This window comes from Gavialis gangeticus, unplaced genomic scaffold (assembly GCF_001723915.1).
Source record: "Gavialis gangeticus isolate Ggan-Ray unplaced genomic scaffold, GavGan_comp1, whole genome shotgun sequence".
Classification (NCBI taxonomy): domain Eukaryota; kingdom Metazoa; phylum Chordata; order Crocodylia; family Gavialidae; genus Gavialis; species Gavialis gangeticus.
This window is the reverse complement of record NW_017728992.1, coordinates 101,297,737-101,317,765: the sequence shown is the minus strand read 5'-3', so window position 1 is coordinate 101,317,765 and position 20,029 is coordinate 101,297,737. Positions and strand designations below refer to the sequence as shown.

The following is a 20,029-nucleotide window of genomic DNA, read 5'->3' as shown; positions in this document are numbered from 1 at the left end:
CCCTCACTCCTGACCCACAGTACCCTGACAGGGTACCTGGACTCCCCTTCCCCAGGCTCCAAACCCCCCTCTCACACCCATACACCCTCCACACTTTCAGAAAATTTCCTCCCCCATAGCCTCCACACTCACCCCCCAATCATACAAAGTACCTGCATAGTTTTACATAATTTTGAGTTTTTCTGTGCATAATTTTGAGTTTTTAGCTGTGTGATTTAAAACCATGATTAACTGCGATTAATTTTTTTAATTGCGTAACTAATCACAATAATATTTTTTTAATTGTTTGATGGTGCTAATCAATATCAAAGGATACTGATGTAATTGTTACATCTGTCTATATTCTCAGATAGTTCTATTTTAGTATAGAAGGGGAGAGAGGAGTTTTTGACTTGCAAAAGAGGTAGAATAATTTGCAGATACAATAGTGGCTTTCAGGTGTAATCATCAGGGATCCTGGTTTTCTCTAACAAAAAAAAAATCCCCAATTTTTGGATTTAAAAAGTAGCCCCAAATCCACATTCTTCTATGATTAAAATGAAACACCACTATCACTTTAATCATGGAAAAATGTGGATTTGGGGTTACTTTTTTTAAACCAAAAATTGGGAAATTTTTTTTTTTTTTTTTTTAAATCAGAGAGAACCAGGATTCCCGCTAATCATCATCAAAATATTTCTGAATGGGGACTGAATTTGGAAGATTTAGACTCCTGGACTAAGCATCAATATGCCCTAGATTCAAGCAATTCCAGGTAACCTGTTCTACTATGTGTAAAAAATGACTGGGAAAAGTTGTGTCATGCCCTCCCCATCCCAGGATTTCCAAACAAAGAGGCAGCATGCAACCTATCCCTTAGCACTGAAACAATCAAAAATACAGTTTTAGAAGCTGAGAGAAGAATATTCATATTACCTGTCTAGAAGTGATGGTTGGGAAAGTGTATACAACAAGAAACTGTTGGGTGTGTTGCCAAACTGGTAAGTTCCTTTGATGACATTTAACTGAGTAGGTGAAATGCAACTTTGCTGGTCTTGCTGCACTTGAGCATCTGTCATATAAGCAAGGTGCTTTTCTTTCTGTAGCTGCAGGACAGAATTTAAACACTTAATATGGGTAAAAGAATAATCCCATCTGCACATATCTTATAGTTCCTATCACTGTTCCCTCTAAGGAGTAGCGGTCCATGAACATGCTGCTTCGGTGCGGCATGGGACACTTACTGAAGGTAAGCTCCTCACTTCTCACCCGGGGCAGGCAGCAGGGGCCTGGGGCTAGGGGCCTGGGGGCAAGGGGTGGGCTCTGCCAGCTCTGGGACACTGCTCTGCTCCCCTGCTTCCCCTCGGGGAACAAGGAGACACGTGGCATCAGGGCCAGGGAGTGGAGCAGTTCCCTGGAGCCGGCAAAGCCTCACTTGGGGTAGGCAGCTCCTCCCTGAGCTGAGGCAAGGCAGGGATGGAGGCTGGGGCTGGCGCAGGCTCCGCTGACTCCAGGGAACTGCTCCACGGTTTCTGCCGGCTCCTGGGAAGTGCTCCATCCCAGGCCCTGATGCCACATGCCTCCTCACTCCCTCACCAGGCTCCCGCCCCCACCTTTCCCTCAGGGAGGAGCTTACCTTCTGTGTCCCATGCCGCAGCCCAGCTCCTATCCCGGCGGGTGCGCAGCCTAAAGAAGTTTGTGTGCAGCCAGCCTTTTACTTGTGCGCAGCCACGCACATGCGCACCTCAGAGGGAACCTTGGTTCCTATCACTCAGTCAAGACTCTTCTTTAATGAAGAGTATTCTTGAGCAGTGATATGCTGAACCAGCTCCAGAGGTTAAATGGAAAGGGAATGACCAGTTCCTCAGCTCTATTGGTCTAGATGCTTCCTAAGTATCAAGGTGGAGTAGGGTTTATAGTAAGGATAAACATACCTTGAACATCCTATAGCCATTAAGAACCGCTAAGTCTTTCACCATCAATGGCTGACGTTGCTCATGTGTTCTGCAGGCTCCCACCAATACACCGCTTGTCTTCTCAGTATTATTAGCTAAATTTTGAACTTGGGGGAGATGGTGCATCCTAGAGCGATAAAATAACGAATGCTATAGCAAACTGTACCCTATGATTCTCCTTCCCTCTGTTTAATGAAAACAATTGTGCAAGCTACCATTATATTTTATATGTATCCTCCCCCAGTAGAACTCTCAAGGACAGTATGTTCAAATATCAACTGAACGTCACATTAGGAGGTGGGTGAAATGTTTTGCTAAAAAGTTTTATGGTGGGAAAAAGCAGATTTGGTGGCAAAAATATTTCTGCCAATTCACCATGGTTTGACTAAATTGTTTGTCTTGGGAAAATGCCCCAATATTTCCAAAATGTCAAATGTTTAATTGTAGCATTTTTTAAGGAAATGCTTTGATTTTTCAGTTTGAAATGAACTTTCCACTAAAAATGTCTTTACTTTTATTTAAAAAATAATAAACATCACTCAAACATTTGAAACTGAAAAAAATACTTTGATCAACCTATTTTTAATCACCAACATTTTGAAATATTTTCACTGCAAGTTGACAAAACTGAAATACTTCTGATTTTTCAGAACTGACAGTATCTTTCCCTCCCCCCCCAATTATTTGCATAACTCTGGTGGGAATACTACAATTTATACTACTGATCCTTAAGTCTTGGACACAGGAACATCCAGTTATTGTCATAAGAATTAATATACTTAGTGTTACTGAGTGACATCTGTGAGAAATCCTAACAACTGATACTAGTTAGTATGGATCATCCAGTGAAGTAGCTCAAACTATAGTGGAGGGCCACACCTGATTAAAAGTATCAGCAGCTTCCTTGGGAAAAATAAACCAAAACCCTTCCTTAAATATGCTACATGACCCGCTGGGTAAGCACGTTGAGCTAGCTAAAAGTAGCCTGTTCTCTGAAATCTTTGCCTGAAGCCTCCTGCCATTATAACAGCTGTACTGCTGAGGTGAACTAGTGCCATCTCATCCTTGACTGAATTTAGAAGCCTACCAAAATCTACTGACTTGAAAAAAAAGGTTTGCAATTGAGAAAGGGAGTTGGGATACAGCAGCGCAGGTAGAGCAAAACCTCCTTGATCACAGTAGGAATATTTCACTTGTTAAATACCTGTATGATAGAGGAGGAGTCATTATGGTGCTCAAATAGGACTTGCTGTAGTGCTAAATGCTATCAGGCTGTTATTGTGCCACTGGGTTGTCAGAAAAACCCTTAAAACAATCTTCACTGTACAGAAGCCCAAAGAATGATAATGATGATGATGGAGAGGCCCCTTTCATTGGCAGATAACAAAGCATTTTACAAAGGTCAGTACCATTACCCCATTTTACAGACTGGGGACCTGAAACACAGGGAGCTGACATTTTTTGCCTATCTGTATCCAACAGGCAAGTGGCAGTCTCCTCAGTGCCAGTCCAGTTCTCTATCAGGGTAAGCCACACTACTTATATGTAAATACATGCACACACATACAGATTTTTTTTTTTTTGGTTAAGGGGAACTTTCCAGATTTGGGTTCTTCAGATCACAGATAGATGGAGGGGCTAGTATGCATATTGTCTTGCTTCACAATGCTAAAGCCAAGATTTAAGGAAGACATATACAAACCAGAAATAGTGCATGCACATCCAAATATTCAGTAATACTTAGCAAAAGCAAGCAGAGCCCAGGTGGAACTACATTTGTGACAGAAACTACAATGAGGGCCAAATGTCTTTCCTTAGATATACATGCAAAGATGTATTTTCCACCAGGTAAATACTTGTGTGTGGGGAAAAATGGGCATGAGAAGTGAGCAATTGGGTGTTTGCAGAAGTACCCTTAGTTGCTTAAATCAAGAGTTGGCAGCTTTTTAGCCAAACCAACACAGCTCACTCTGAATGTCAGCCACCACCAAAGGTATAAATTATAAGTTTTGTGCCTTGGACCAGTGACTCCCTTCGGCCTGCTCAGCCCAAGCTGCCTGCTGTTGCCTCAGCCCTCCCTGGTCTGTGCCAAGGAATATTCTCTCACTCCCCTGCTGCAGCTGCCCCTTATCCTCATTGCTGATTGCAATAGCCAGCAACTTCTGCCAAAGTCCAGTTCAACAGTGAGAATCAGTGGCTGCAGTGAGGGGGCACAAGAGGAAGAGCAGGGCAGCATGCTACTGGCTGCTGTTTTCAATGCAGCTATCACTCATTTTATGCCTCCCACTGCTGATGTCCTGACACACACGTGCCTAAAGGACATGTGAAATCATTTTGTAGTGCACATCCAGCCTGAAGGCTTAAGTAATTGTCTGTTTTACACATGCAAATACTCTGCTTATGAAGTCATCTGGCCACATACTTATTTTTGGTGCACAGAATACAGGCATAGGTGTTTGAAAATGTTGGCCTTTACAGTATATTCAACTGATAGCTATAGAATGATGCTTTTTAAATAAATTTCTAATAAAGTCATACAATTCAGACTGAGCTTCTAAATATATCAAAAATGTTAATTATGGAATATGTGGTCAATTTTGTATCTGGATCTGTTTTAGATTTCATTACATCTGGACAAAACTGATTAACTGGCTAAATAAAAAAGTGCATGTGTCATGTTCCATTGGATTTTATGCATACAGAGAAAATGCATATCAGTGAGAAGAAATAATAATGCAGTCAGAAAGGAAAACAGCCCAAATGTCTAAACTGCAAACTTCCCTAGGTCAAGTACCTTTGTATAAAGACATTGGAGATGCAACCTTCAAAGTTACCTCCACCCAATTGTATACGGTGGCTTAAGCTAGGTGTTCCTTGACGTTCCACTGTCATCAACACGGGCTGGTCATCAAACAGCAGCTTTAGGCTGAAACAAGACAAATAAAAAGAAGAGTACAAAAAGCATGAAAAACATGTGCTCAAGGCATTTAAATGAATATCTGCCTTTTATAAAAAAGAAAACTCCAACGTGAATGTGAGTTCCTGTGAGATTTTAATTTTGGTGGATCTTAAGGCCTTACTCTCCTACATCCCTAGACCTTAAACCAGCATAGGTTCACTAAGTTTTACGGAATCTCCCCTTATTTAAGATAGTATACTGAGGGTTGCCTATGTCCATACATGCAGCAGGAGAAATCCTGGTGCCATTGAAATCAATCATAAAACTTCCATTGACTGCAAAGAGGCCAGAATATCACCCTCTTTCAGCTAAAATGAAATGGGTGCACTTGGTTGGTTAGACACTTCTTGTACAGAAAACATTATAGTTAAAAGAAGGCTTTAATGCAGAAGCTTCTTTTTAGGCAGTACTAGTTTCATTTTATACAATCCTGTAGAAATCAGCGCATTCTAGTAATCACAGTTTTAATAAATAATCCAAACTCATTATAGCACACTCTGTTTATATAAATACCCTTCTAGTAGAAACTGAAGTCTTTCACTATCATGATGCAGCAAACTGATTAACCTTCTTACACAGACAGACGAAGAAAACCAGGTCTCAACTTTCCAGTGTGTGGGCTCAAAACCTCAGTACTGCTGTGACGTGCAGCAGCAGACCATTGGGAACTAGGATGCAAATTATCCTCTTGCTCCAGAATTTCTATATCCACTGTTAGCACAATTTGTCATTAAGTTTTAACAGTGTACTTAACAGCCGTAACAAAAGCGCTCATGTTGCAGCCCTTTCAAATTCTAATGAATCTGTGAATTCTGCTAAATATCTGTCTCAGACAGGACATGAAAAGAAGAACTGTTACTAACACAAGGTCTAATCAAAATTCTAGTCTCTAACTGAGCTTTCATTCCATTCAAAAATCAATTAAGGAGTTATACTTACTTGTCACCAGTTTTTATTACTGACACATAATGCGTCAAACCAGCTTCATATTTTGCACTGGATTGTTTTTTCTCATCTGCCATGCTTACGACTATAAATCCATCTTTCAAATAAACTTCAAGAACACTGTTCTAAAAAAAATATGTAATCATACAAAATCATTACTAAACATAGAGTGCTTCCAGTTTCCTGAGATCACCATGAACCCAGTTCTCAATTGAAAAAAAAATGTGGTCCACTGCACTAGTCCCAGAGTCCTATGCAATTCAAAATGGCAAACCAGTTTTGCCTTCCTCCCACTGCCAACCTGTTTTTTCCCCACAGCAACCCTCTTAGTGATTTTACTCAAACTGAGTTTCAACAGTGGTAGGAGGTTAAATTCCTGGCTATCTGAATAGTATTCTTTTTCCCCCCAAACACCCAGGTGTTTTTTCCCCACACTGCCCCTTTAGGTCAATCACTTCTGTCACTGTATTATCAAGGAAATTATCAAAAATCTCTCTGCTTAGGATTACTCATGACCCAGGAGTGGGGTAAATAGGCTTGGTTGGTAAATGGAAACATTTTTAATTAAAGTTTCAACCCAAAAGCCAACTCAGTCCTTTCACTGATGAGTTTCAAAACTAATTTTAGAACCATGTGGGAAACAGATTTCCTGTGTCTGATCAAGACAAATGGAAATTCTCAAATTAGAGACAAAACATTTGGAAAAAAATTCATACTGGATCAATCAAAACCTGTTTTGGTGATTTCAAACTATTTTGTTTTGAAAGGCATTTAAACCCCCAAATTTGTCATGTAGAAATGGCCAATTTAAAATTGAATTTGGACAATTTTGAATTTAAAAAAATTCTTAAATGAGAAATTTGTCAAAATTGACACTTCTCCTTGAATGGTTTTGGATTCAATTAACTAGCATTTTCCTGGGAAAAAAATGTCATTGAAAACTTTCTAACCAAATAGTCTGTTTCTGACTGAATCATGTCTGCTTTCTGTTGGCCTGTCACCAAAATCACATCCTCCCTGCGGAATATTTGTATTTTGATAAGACAGTATTCTCAAACAGAGGAATATTCCATCAGAAAGTTTCCAACCAGACTGAGCAGACACCATTTCATGATCACCTGAGCTTCCAAAACTGGGCAAAAAAGCATGAGTGATACATACCCATTTTTGCATACAGCTGAAGTTTATACCCATTTCTGCATACAGCTGAAGTTTAGTAGTGTATAAACTATTATCTCAACAGAGATCTTTTGGGAAGGTACACTACAGCTCAAACAGAAATTATGAGCTATATGCAGAAATTATTGGGTTGACGTTCTTTGGCCAGTAGTATGCAGGAATCTGGACTAGATGAATATAACAGCTACTTTTTCCCTTAAAATTTGATGGTGGAAAAACTAGATAGCTGGGTAAGCTACTAGAAATACTCAAACAGATCTGGATACAAAACTGACCAAGTATTCCATAATTAACATTTTCTGTACCTGCGAACTGTAATATAGTAAGCTTCCAGAGGGTGTCAAGCTACGAAAGCCAAATCCAACTTGGAAATCATTGGGGTATGGAAAGTCCTGGGCGCTCAAACTCAAATTTCCATTCCTAGAGAAAGCTGCAGATCTCACAAGCTACAAGGCAAAGAGATAAAAGTTTTAATGTATTTTTGTTTTGCTAAATCTCAGCAGTAAATGATGACATTGGGCTTTAATTCTTCTATTTTGAGCTAATATAAGTATGAATGGGTTCTAACTGAAAGCTTACAAAAGGAAAATGGAAAATTACAGTAGTTGAGTTTTCAAGGCAAAACAAGTAGAATAACTTCATTGACATTACTCCGATTTGAACCAATGTGAAGAGGTGAAGCCTGTTTAGTATGATACACTACTCTATTTACTGTCTGTGTTGTCAAGAAAAATCATAGCAGAATTTAAATTCAAAGAGTAAAAGCAAGAAGACAGGCTTAGTGTCCAAGTGAAAGTGTTTTGCATTGCAATAAGGAAACTTGGATTCAATTCCCTTTCATCAATCCCCAAGGTAAAGGGTGAGCACATTTAAATTTCAATGGCAGGGGAAGAGGAGGAGTGAGAGGAGTCAATCCACAGGAAATGGTTTCTCTGATCAACAGAAGTGGCATTCACAAAATTGTAAAAAAATTCCACTCACTGTGTAAAGCAGAAAGAACAGTGGCTTTGGCATAGAACTCTAGAAATGAGTTTGTATTTCTGGAGTTGTGAGAGCCAGGGAGAACATACAGATTTAGAGGGTCTGAGTGACAGAGCAAATAATTGGAAAGTGACTGCCTATGTAACCTCTTACAGATGTGATAGGAGTAGTCAAGATCCTCAGTAAGTAAACCCTTATCCATCCACACTATTCATCTCATTTGGTGAGAAACTGAGAAGGTGACTGAGAAGTGACTTGCTTACAAGATATATAAGTACCTTCAGGGGGAGAAAAAATGGGGTACTAAAGGGCTCCCTAACCTAGTAGAAAAAGGCAAAACAAGAGTCACTGGCTGGAAACTGAAGCCAACATATTTAAATTATAAATGAGGCACAGGCTTTCAACAGGGAGGGTGACTAAGCCCCAGAATCAACTTAAAAAAAAGGAAGTTATGGATTCTCCCTTTCTTAAAATGTTCTAGTCAAGAGTGGAATAATACTTGGATAATATGCTTTAGTGCCACCTATGCTTTAGCATGGCCAGTGTTGTACAGGACATGAGACTAGATAATTTCATAGTACTTTCTGGTAGAGGTGCACCAATACATCATCAGTCTGATATTGGATTGGTACTGATATAAAGAAAATTTTCTGTATTGGATGTCGGCCCAATGGGGTCGATAATTTGGCTGATAAATGCCTGTGCTGCACTCAGCCGCAGTGAAGCACAGAGCAGAGCTGGCAGGGTGGAAAGCTGCCTCCAGCTGGTAAGTTGGAAGGGAAGGAGGCAGGGAAGGGACGTGGGGGGCACATCAACACCCCCATGGAAAGGTAAGTAGGGGGCAGGTGCTCCCCAGGGAGGTGGGGATGTGGGATGGAGGCACAGCTTGTGGGGGGAGGCGGGGGATCCCGCTGCTGCTTGCACCTCAGGAGGGCGGGTGGGGGTGTGCACCCTGGATCTGTGTGAGGCAGGCAGGGGGCAGTGTGGGGGCTGGAGCTGGCACTGCAAGGGGCACTGCTTGGCAGGGGCTGGGCTCAGAGCGGGCACCAGTGGCGCTAGAAGGGGCTCTAGCCACCCCAAATTTTGCTGCAGCTCTGCTCCCAGCACTGCTGCTGCTAGCCGCCTGGTGCACCCTCCGCTCTTCCGAGCACATGGGTGGAAGTGGGACATGGAGCCGGGCTGCGCCTGGGAGCAGAGCAGCGGCAAAATCTGGGGTGGTTGCAGCCCCTCCCAGTGCCACTGGTGCCCGCTCCAAGCCCAGCCCCCACTGAGAAGTGCCCCGCGCAGTGCTGCCTCCAGGCCCCGCCACACCTGCCCTGTGCAGATCTGGGGGGAACACCCCCTCCGCCGGGGTGCAAGCAGCAGCAGGAGCTGCCCCCCCCCCAAAGCTGTGCCTCCATCCCATGTCCCTGCCTCTCTGGGGAACGCCTGCCCCCTCCCTTGTTCAGAGCAGGGGTGTTGATCTGCCCCCCCACACCCCCTCCCTCCCCTTCCACCACAACAGACTTATCACCTGGAGGCAGCCGTATCAAATATCAGATCAGTATTGATCAATATGCCTTCTTAAATATCAGCTATCGGTATTGGCCCCCAAAATCTCTATTGGTGCACCCCTACTTTCTGGCATTAATCTCTATGAATAATAAATATTTTAAAAAGTAACTGCAAATTACCTTCCAATCATCTGAACACTTTTTACTGACACCAACAGTCTGATCAAAAGTTATAGATCCAGGCTTGGGATTTTTCACATTCTTCATGCAGCCATGGAATGGAGGTGTAGAGATGTTAAAGCTGGTTTGAGAGAGAAAAAGTCAAGTGATCTGTTCCCTCAACTGTGCTATTATAAAACAGCTAGGGAGTACTGACAGCAAGAGGGGATGAAAGAGAAACATAGAACAGCAGATTCTGAGATGCATTCTAATTGCATACAAATTCCTAATGTCAAATCCTGTCTTTGTAGCACATTCCAAGTAGCAAAAAGCTGGGGTGCTTTTTATTTTCTACAACTAAAAGATTTTTACCATTTTATTAGAAACTGGCTATTTACTTATCAACTGCAAGATACAGTGTGAGCCCAGTCTTACTGAATTCTTCTCTAAACCTCCTACTGACATCACTAGCAGGTACGCGTATACCACAAAAAGGCCTTCTGACTTCATTATAGTAACTCACCGTTCCCGTAGAGAAGATGGAAGTCCTCCCAGGTAGTATGTGCTGAATTGGAAGATACTTACATCGACTTTTGTCTTAGAATTAATTACAACATATTTGTCGATCGTAGCGATGTGTAACATAACCTGAAATGGAAAAGTGATGAGACTTAGGGTACACAAAAGAAATGAGGATAATTTAGCATGCTAAGTAAGCAAACATAGTAGGACACAAACAGGGTTTACTCTGGTTCTTATTAATAATAGCTTCAATACAGAGCAACTGAAATGGATTTAGATTTATGCAGGTGTAACAGAGCAGAATGTGGGCTTTTACCTGTAACAAATGCATACAGGAAGGACATTATGAAGACTTTTGTTTTCAGTGGTCTAGCACTTGAATAAAGTAGAATAATAAAGCTTGGTATTTTTTACAGACCATAAAGCAATTTTGAAAGAAGGGAAGTATCATTTTGTCTATTTTATAGCAAAGGAGATTCAGTGGGAAATATTATAGTCTGAATCAGTGCCAATGCTGGGAACAGAGATCTCATGACTCCCAGTCCTCTCTACCAGAATCTACTGCCTCCCAGTGTAGGCACACAAAGCTGAAAGGCTAGTCTGAATACTGACATGTTTTATGGCCGGGGCAGATCTCGGGGAGGTGGGAGGTTTTGCAGTGGTGAGGCTGCACCCCCTTTCTTCTGCTGTTGTTGCTGTCCCCAGGTGACCCAGGTGGAGGGGGAGCTACAGAGTTGCTCCTGCCCCACTCCTGTCCTGGACTGCAGAGAGGAGCTGCATGGGGATTCTGGCTTGGGAGGGAACAACCATGGCAGCTGGCAGGTTTCCTCTTCCTGCACCTGCTCCTTGATCCTCCCCGACCATGATTCCCACAGGCTGGGATCAGGCGCTCCAAGGAGAAACCCACTTGCCATTGTCACTGACTGACAGAAGTAGCGGGGCCCCCCCAGAACCACTCTGGCTGCAGGCTGCACCCAGGTGACAGGCTTGGCTGGGAATAGTGGCAGCAGCACACAGGTTCCTTCTTCCACCTTTGCTCCCAGTCAGTGGGGTGAACTTGGGGGCGGGAGGGGGAAGGGGGAAAAGGGAGAGCAGGTGCTGGAAGGAGTAACCAGCATGCCATCACCATTGTCCCCAGCTGAGCCTAGTACCCTGAACAACCACTGCCCACAGGCCCTGGCTGGAGTGGGGTAGGAGCAACTCCAGTCCTCCCTCCATGGCTGCATCAGCCAGGGATAACAGCACAGGTAGCAGTGGGTGGGTACCCACTTCATGTGCATACCCTCTGCCTAGCTCCTCAGTGTCCTCTGCTAGTCCAGGAGTTCCAGTGATACTTTGCCCCTCTATCCCCTCCGTTGTCTGAGAGGCAATGTGCCACACCTCCCCTTTAGGAAACTCTAGATCCACTCATGGTCATGGTTCAATGTGAATCAAAGTCAAAGGGCATTTACAGACATGCTCCAGAAGTGGGGGGGAGAGAGGGAGCTTTAATGAGAGAGTGGCTCCCAGAGAGCCGCTTTCATTAAAGCTCCAGGAGCATCACATGTATCAGTGTCCCTGTGCTGAAAAATGGTGGTGGGAGTTCTTTAACTAAAGCTTGTGGAATGAGCTATGGTTAAAACACCCCCACCGCCATTTTTCAGTGCAGGGATGCTACTACATATGATGCTGGAGTCCACTGGAGTGCAGTAATTACCATGCTTCAGCAAACTCAATTATTATCGAGTCTGCTCTGACGTACGGTAGTTACAGTGTGTTGGAGCAGCCTTGCTGCATGTCTGTAGGTGCCCAAAGGTGCTGAACACCTACTGCTCATTTGTAATAGGGGACTTGTGGGTGTTTGGCACCTATAAAAATCAGGAAATCATTGTCCTAATTGGAAAAATCTGGGCATCAAATATAGATGCACTCATTGAGGAGAGGTACTGTTTTTATAAAGTGGATTCTGTAAAATTGTGCTCATAAATTCAAGCCTCTATCACTACAGTAAAACTTGTAGCTAGCCACTCATGCCCCATCTTTTTTAGCAGGGTGAATTTTTCACAGTAAATAGGTTATTCATCAAAAAAAGTCTTTTGTTTGTCGGCAAATTATCTGGAGAAAGGTCATTATTCCCACAAATTAAGATGATGCTCTCAATGATTCAATTAATGTCTCAGGCAAACACATTTCAGCCTATCAATTGCTGAAAACACTTTGAACACTGCTTTCAATTTTTGATATTTTAAAAATTGAGCTGTTTTGACTGGACACATTAAGTCACAGCATGATTGGATGAATGTGACTCAGAATTTGATTTCTTGTGTAAGTAGTCTATAAGTGTGTTTGTTGTGTATAGCCTGCAATATTTCTCTTAAAATTTGCTGCATATGTAAACATTCTCACTATCAAACAAATGTTAAACCACATGAAAAAGGCTGAATACCAAAATAGGTACAAACAGACAACCCAATAATTCATTTCCAAATTTGAACTAATGTTCCCACATTTTTGTAATTTTTTCCCAGCTATAATTTATACATACATTCACATGCACATACATATGTCCTGAAGTTATTTTTAAATAACCTTATTTTATCATTGAATACTATGCATTTAACAGAAGAATTTAGAATATTTATGGCCAAAATAAGCATCAATCAAAGGATCTGCTTAAGTTAGTCGTAGCAGACTTTAAATAAATAGCACTATAAAATAGCTGTAAGCAAGCTAAAAAATTAAGCAGCTGTATAAAAAAAATCAGCTAGATTTTCTTGGAGCCAGTCTGAAAATATACAAAACTGAATATTAAAGTACTGTTGATATTTCTGCCAAATAATGTAAGCCTCAAATAAAACAGTATTCTTGTAAAGGGCTAGCCTTTTCAGTGGTTATTCTGCAAGTTGTGACTTGCTAGAAAGCAGAACAGTGGGTGGCATAAACATTAATTTTCTTATCATCTTTATATATACACTTATGCCATCTAGCCTGAACCTCTTAACATAAAGCAAACCTCAACATCAGAATAACTTAATACAGGGTGACTGACTTCAGGTATTATGAGATGTATTTTCAGAAGTTCATGATACTTTTAATATATGATCATTTGTTTGTTTAAAGGACATACTTGTTGATATGTTCCATCATTTACAACTGTTGTATTTATTACAGTTTCCTTTGCTGGTTCTGAGTCAAGTTTGTACCAGAACACTAAATGGCCATTTTCAATGATCACACTAATGAAGTGATCCTGCAACAAGAAAAACAACAAAACCGTTTAACAAATCATATACATCTCAGTGCCATTTGAGTTATTTTAACAAAACAAAACTTTGTAGGCAGGTTCCAGAACCTTACCTAAGTTCTGTCAAACTTTGGCAAAATCAAACCACATCTGCCTTTTGATTTTGCTGACTTGGCAAACTGCCCCCAAAAAGGTTTTGCTGGAATTTTTCTGACTAGCACCTATTACATCAGTTAAATCAAAATGGCATTGAATAGAAATCCCAGTATAATTTTTCTTTCAGTTACACTGGTGCAACTCACCAGCATCAATGGCTTTGCAACAGATTAACTAAGAGGGAAAGTTGACTTGCATTTTTAAAAAGTATGCAAACATGACTGTTATAGCTTTCAGGTAAAGCAGTTGCTTCCGTCATGTATGAATGTGACAGAAATACCTAGTGTGATGAAAAGAAGAGTGTACTAAGTCCCTTTGAAAGATTGGTTTGAATTACCAAATTTGTCTTTAACATGATACCAGTAATATATTTTCCTTACACTTTACTGGGTGTATTCCAGAATTTCTGGGATTACACAAAGTATCACTGATCCAAACTCTTCATAAAAAGGGCAACAGCAGTGATAATGACATCATATTTATTTAACTTTCACTAAAACTAGTCCATCCTCCATCTCCTGCTGTAGGAACCTCCAATGGCTTTAGGCAAAATGAGATTATTTAATTCTTACAAATTATTCTTTATCTCCCATCTGTTTGAGGTATGTCTGGGGTGCTCATTACCATACCAGTTTCTTGGTGGAAACAAACATTTCTTATTGAAACAAAGATAAAGTTATTATCAACTCAACATATTTATTTGAACTTATTTATCTCATATCACTAACATTAAATCAGCTTATAATAACATTTGCCAGTCACAGTTCTCCCTACATCTATACATTTTCCAGGTTAGATATGCTACTGTCAGAGTGAATAATGGGACGACTCGTTATCATACAATAATTCACACTTTCTGTTCATTGCTATAATCAGCATCTATTCACTGAACAGCTGCTTCTCAAATATGTCATAATTAATATTAAGTAGCAATAAAACACAGGATGAAATGTACTAATCCATTTCTCAGATGACTATGAAAGATACTACTGCAAGTGACACTTCAGTGTAGCTTCTCAATGAATGGTAGTTTTCAAATTATGTAGGATACACAATGCAAAAGGTATTTCAACCATTCTATGAGTTACCTGGTTTTCTGCAAAAAACACTATTCCTTCATCTGAAGTAGTCTGAATTGTCTGTTCATAGCGTAAACTATGATAATTTGGTTGTTCTGTTATTACACGTGCATAGCCTGTTCCTTCAAAATACATTTTATCAGACTCTTCCCTATATCTGTAAAAATGAAACATCACAAGTCATTATACATGTGACCCTTGCTTGCTCCCATGTGTGCATATCAAAAAACACTACAACTGATTTTTTTCAAAAAAACTCCAGTCAAGATATTCAGCCCTAAGGGTGACCAGACTCCAGTGAGGACAAAATCCAATATAAATTGGAGCAAACTTTTCTTTGAATTCTATGGGATATGGTCTTTAGAGAGATAAACTCTGATTTCAAAGGCTTTAGAGATCAGTAGTCTCTTCTCATGTCATTTTAGACTATAAAGAAGCTGGGAACTATATACTGCTGATCTGACAAATTTAAGCATGAATCTGGGCATTACAACATTTGAGTGGTAGGGTATATGAAGTGAGTGGTTGTGGTTACGAATGCTGGCTTGCCTGCCTAGTGTGTTTCCCAAACTTTGAGCACCTGCAGTGATCTTAACTCTAGAGAAATTAATTGTCGAGTTGGATAAATACAAGAATGTGTGATGTAAAACAACAATACCAGTGTGAATTTCGTATTGTAAAATACTGCTGTATTTGTAATGTTACCTTCTGCATGGCCGCACTTCCGTGGTACTGAGATTAAACGTTCTCCTGAAGTTGTACAGGCTAATGACATTTTCATTTAGGTTGTCTAATTCAATGCAGCCTTCATAGAAAGGAAGATCTAGTTCTTCGGGAGGCTGCAAAAATAAGACAACCAAACTCTCTATATCAATAGCAATCCAATAATGTTTACAAACTACGAAAAAGAGCAATTATGTAATTGGTTCAAAGGTTCTAGTGCAAAAATATTTTTCAGAATACCTGTTATCATCCAAAATGTACCATAGCCTGGACCAACTCAGAATTGCTAGAAAAAGAATACTCAATAGATAAGTCTCTAATTGCAGTGACTAAACTTCTGCATAAGCAAAACTGATGGTTCCAGTTACCGTAAAATTACTTGGGTATCCTCCAACGTAAAACACAACATTGCCGGGATCCAAATTCAGGAGTGTGTGACTGTTGTCACTACTACTGTCAAAATCCCTTTTGTCTTTTGGACTTGCTGTGGCCGCTTTGACATAGTTCAGCTTGGCAAACTGGTAAATCCTAAAACAAAAGAGAAAAAGTAAAATAGTAAGACATTTTATTAATACAGCAAGATTTAGCTGGGATCTGAAAAAAGGGGGCAAGTGGACTGTATTTTTATACCTTTCAAATTTTACTCGATCCAAAATAGCTTCTTCAGGGTTACTCTCAGTTACTGAAGGAACTACTTTTATTTCAGCTTCATTGCCTCCCAGATTATAAACACAAATGAGATGACCATCCCTTACAGCCATACCAATGTAGTCCTTGGAAGCCTACAACCGGAAAAGCACAACAATTAAAGGAATGATTTATGTGAATGGTAGTAAAAAGCTAGAAAGTCACTTCAGGGACATGACAATGCTTTAGATGATCATAAAAAGCTGTACTAATAATGCATGAAGCACAGTAATCAAATTTTATTAGGCTTACTAGTTCTAGAATGTATATTTGCAGATTCTTAAGCTGCACTGATTCAACAAAAATAAATTTAAATCAATTGAAGACTCCCTCATACTTGCATTGAATGAGGTCCAATTCTGGCTATTAATTTCAGTATTACAACAATAATATTACAAAAATTTTCATTTCTGGGGGCCTTCCCTCAGCCGTTTTCAAACCACTGTGCACATAATAGTTTAGTCTCATAGTGCCTCTGTGAGGTAAGAAAGATGAAAGAAACAATATTGAAGTACAACTGCTCCTCTGACATGCCTTAAAGCAATCATTTCACATATGATTAACATTTTACTTCTCTCATATACTTCTCTTCCTAATTGTAATAAGGACAATTAAACTGTTGTCATCAAAAAAGACATTCTGAACCAGAAGTTCAGAAAGATAAGGTAGGATCCAGCACAGAATAACTGTGCTTAATGCACACCACATTTATAACAAACACATAGACAGATTTGGCTCAGTGTAAAAATGAATAGTTTAGGAACATAATACATAGTGATTAACATGTGATTAACATGTAGTTAGGAAAACTGATTAAGGAGATGGCATGACCAGGCACATGTTTCAAATATGTAAGTGAGGCAGAAATGAAGAGGCATGGTGCTACATTTTGAATAAGAAGACCACTGTTAAACCTAATTAAGAAAAAAAGTGTTAATTATATTGTGGTAACATCTATGGACCTGAATCAGGATCAGGACTCCTCTGTGCTGGGTGCTACATAAACAAAAAGGAAGCCTAAAGAGACACTTCTTTAATACAGCCCATGGCTATAAGGTTACGGATAGTAACAAGAATAACTAGAGGTATCCATTAGTGGGAAGTACAATAAACTCTAATGAATTTGCCCCTCCAAAGGGAATACAAATAATGGTGAAGTATCAAAAGTTGAAAACTGGGGGGAGGGAGGAGGGAATGATAGGATGCTGGTAGGAGGCTGGGCGAGCTGGTGAATTCAACCGGACTTAACTGTAAAGCGCTGGGGACTCTGATCAAGCAGGCCTGGCTAGGCCAAGCACATGAGTTATCATACCTGCTCCTGATTCTTGGCTAATGTGATTGCCCCATTTCTCTGCAATCAGATTGTCTGCTGAAAGCACCTCTCACCCCTTTGAAGCACACCTGCAGTCTCAAGCTGTGGGCACCTTGACACAGCCTCAGTCTGTTCCAGCAAACCTCACTTTCACTACTCTCCCTGGCTCTCCTGACCCTGATCTTGGACTTCCCCTGAAACTTGGAGCTGGCTCTGTTCTCTCTGGCTTTCCTAGTATCCTGACTCACGTTGGCTTCCTCGGTGCTGATCTCAGATTTTCCCTGGAACTCTGTACCACGTCCCTGATGCTGGGCTCCTGACCTTGGCTTACATCTTGGAATGTCACTTGGATCTCCCCTCTGAGCTCCCCTGGAACTCAGTCTCATGGTCTCCACTCCACTCCTGATCCAGACCCTGACCAGACACTCTGGTAACCTGTGACCCTGCCCTGCTGACCTCCTAATTGCCCTCCCAGGGCCTATTTGCAGAACCAACTGCCAATGTCCTGGCTGAACCCTCCCAAGAAGTGACAGAAAAACAGCTCAGAAAAAACATTTGTCCAGCTAGCTATTGGTCCAATGGAAGAAAGGGCCAATGAATCATTCTTTCCCCCCACATAATTCTGATTAAGATAAAGGTAATTCCAGTTGCTGACAGAGAAGAATGTCCCCATCTCTTGCTTCAAAATGTATTTTCTGTTTTAAGTGTTATTTAAATCTCAATAAATACTTACATCCTTACTACCCAGATACATCACAAACATATTTTGTTTCTGCACTGTAGTGTTCGGCCCTGGTTGAGGTCTTTGGAGGAAGAAGGAAAGGGATGTGTAGCCTTTCAAATCGTCAAGGTTGCTTGGTGCTCGAACCTCTACTCCAGAACGGCCACTGAACCTCATTGGAATAGTAACCTATCAGGAAAAACAAATTCAAGGGAGTAAACATTTTTACTGCCAACATTAGTTCATGTCTGTGCTGAGTGACCTCTGGCATAGAGTTAACATAAACATATTGTAAATGAGTACTCATGGGTTACCACAACAGCACAAGCCCCAGCCCCTAAATCAACACAACAATACAGTAGGGTGGGAATTGTTCTACTCCCACTTAGCACTTACACAGCACTTTTTTCTTCAGAAATTCACCAGTCAGCCATCACAGCAACACCTCTATTTAGTAATTATTACCCTCATTTACAGATAACCAAGCAGTTAGTACATCTCAGCCAACAAGGACTGCCAGGGCTCAACACCTCTGGAAAAAAAAATCACACCTCTTGCTTAGATGCCTCTGTATGGATCTAGATGCTTCACTTGGTCTTTACTACCTGTCTGGCATGATATTACATTGCTAATCACAATACGTGTCAGACATCTTGGTCACTTTTCTTTTGGCCATGGTTTTAGCTCATTCTTTTACACAGTGAGGACACATCTCAAAAGATAGATTGTCTAATCAATGCTTTTTTGTTGGCACTATTGGTAAACCCACTATCTTTGTAGCAATTACAGAAATTGCTTCTATGGAAAAACAATACTAGGAAACTAATGTGTAACTAACTTTTTAAGACTGCATCGCTGTTAGAAAAAAAAGACAGCCAGAGCTATGGGAACCAACATCTCTCTACAATTTGCCAATGAAAAACAGTCACAATTGGAGAATATCTATTCTGAGGGTAGAAAGCGACTCCAAAGAATACCATCTTCTACTAGAAGAAATGTCACTACAACAACCAGCCTTCAAAAGAAGAGAGAGAATAACAAAAGGAGATTTGTAGGATGGGATGCATCTAAATTGGAGCAGCAGGAAAATTACAGAGCAGTGGTTTTCAACCTTTTTTTCATTTGCAGACCCCTAAAAATTTTGAATGAGGGTGCAGACCCCTTTGGAAACTTCAAATATTGGTGCGGACCCCTCTGAATTGTAAGTGTGGGTATTCAAATACTTTTCATAGTTTCATAGTTAGTAGGGTCTGAAGGGACCTGAGCAGATCATCAAGTCCGACCCCCTGCCATGGCAGGAAAAAGTACTGGGGTCAAACAACCCCAGCAAGGTGTTCATCTAACCTCCTCTTAAAGACCCCCAAAGGTAGGAGCCAGCACCACTTCACTTGAAAGTTGGTTCCAGCTCCTAGCCACCCTGACAGTGAAGTAGCGCCTCCTGATGTCTAGTCTGAATCTACCCTCTGCCAGCTTGTGACCATTATTCCTGGTCACTCCTGGTAGTGCTTGGGGGAACAGGGACTCCCCCCCAGTGCCTGCTGGTCCCCTCTGACTAGTTTGTAACAGGCCACTAGATCCCCCCTCAGCCTTCTCTTCTGGAGGCTGAACAGGTTCAGGTCTCTTAGCCTCTCCTCATAGGGCCTGCCCTGCTGCCCCCGATCATAAAGTGGCCCTCCTCTGAACCCTCTCCATGTTGTCCACATCCCTCCTGAAGTGCAGCACCCAGAACTGGATGCAGTACTCCAACTGCGGCATGACCAATGCCGCATAGAGGGGAAAGATCACCTCCTTGGACCTGCTCAAGACGCTTCTCTGGATGCATGACAAGGTATGGTTGGCCTTCCTGACCGTGTCCCCACGCTGTCAGCACATGTTCATCTTGGGCTCAATGATGACTCCAAAATCCTTTTCTGCCTCTGCATTGATGAGAAGGGAGTTCCCCAGCCTGTAGGTATG

At 41.2% G+C, this 20,029-nt stretch overlaps 1 protein-coding gene across 1 annotated transcript in view; it reads right to left on the bottom strand.

Annotated features, from left to right (window-relative positions):
* LAMA3 (laminin subunit alpha 3) overlaps nucleotides 1-20,029 on the bottom strand; it is a gene marked incomplete at its 5' end in the record, with an annotated part of 261,166 nt that overhangs the window by 20,595 nt on the left and 220,542 nt on the right. The window contains 13 exons of the mRNA XM_019526339.1: nucleotides 916-1,085; nucleotides 1,914-2,061; nucleotides 4,729-4,860; nucleotides 5,833-5,963; nucleotides 7,323-7,463; nucleotides 9,672-9,792; nucleotides 10,174-10,298; nucleotides 13,279-13,401; nucleotides 14,640-14,787; nucleotides 15,336-15,469; nucleotides 15,722-15,881; nucleotides 15,984-16,135; nucleotides 18,086-18,262. Of these exons, the coding sequence (XP_019381884.1) occupies nucleotides 916-1,085; nucleotides 1,914-2,061; nucleotides 4,729-4,860; nucleotides 5,833-5,963; nucleotides 7,323-7,463; nucleotides 9,672-9,792; nucleotides 10,174-10,298; nucleotides 13,279-13,401; nucleotides 14,640-14,787; nucleotides 15,336-15,469; nucleotides 15,722-15,881; nucleotides 15,984-16,135; nucleotides 18,086-18,262 (1,862 nt within the window). The remainder of the gene's footprint in view (nucleotides 1-915; nucleotides 1,086-1,913; nucleotides 2,062-4,728; nucleotides 4,861-5,832; nucleotides 5,964-7,322; nucleotides 7,464-9,671; nucleotides 9,793-10,173; nucleotides 10,299-13,278; nucleotides 13,402-14,639; nucleotides 14,788-15,335; nucleotides 15,470-15,721; nucleotides 15,882-15,983; nucleotides 16,136-18,085; nucleotides 18,263-20,029) is intronic.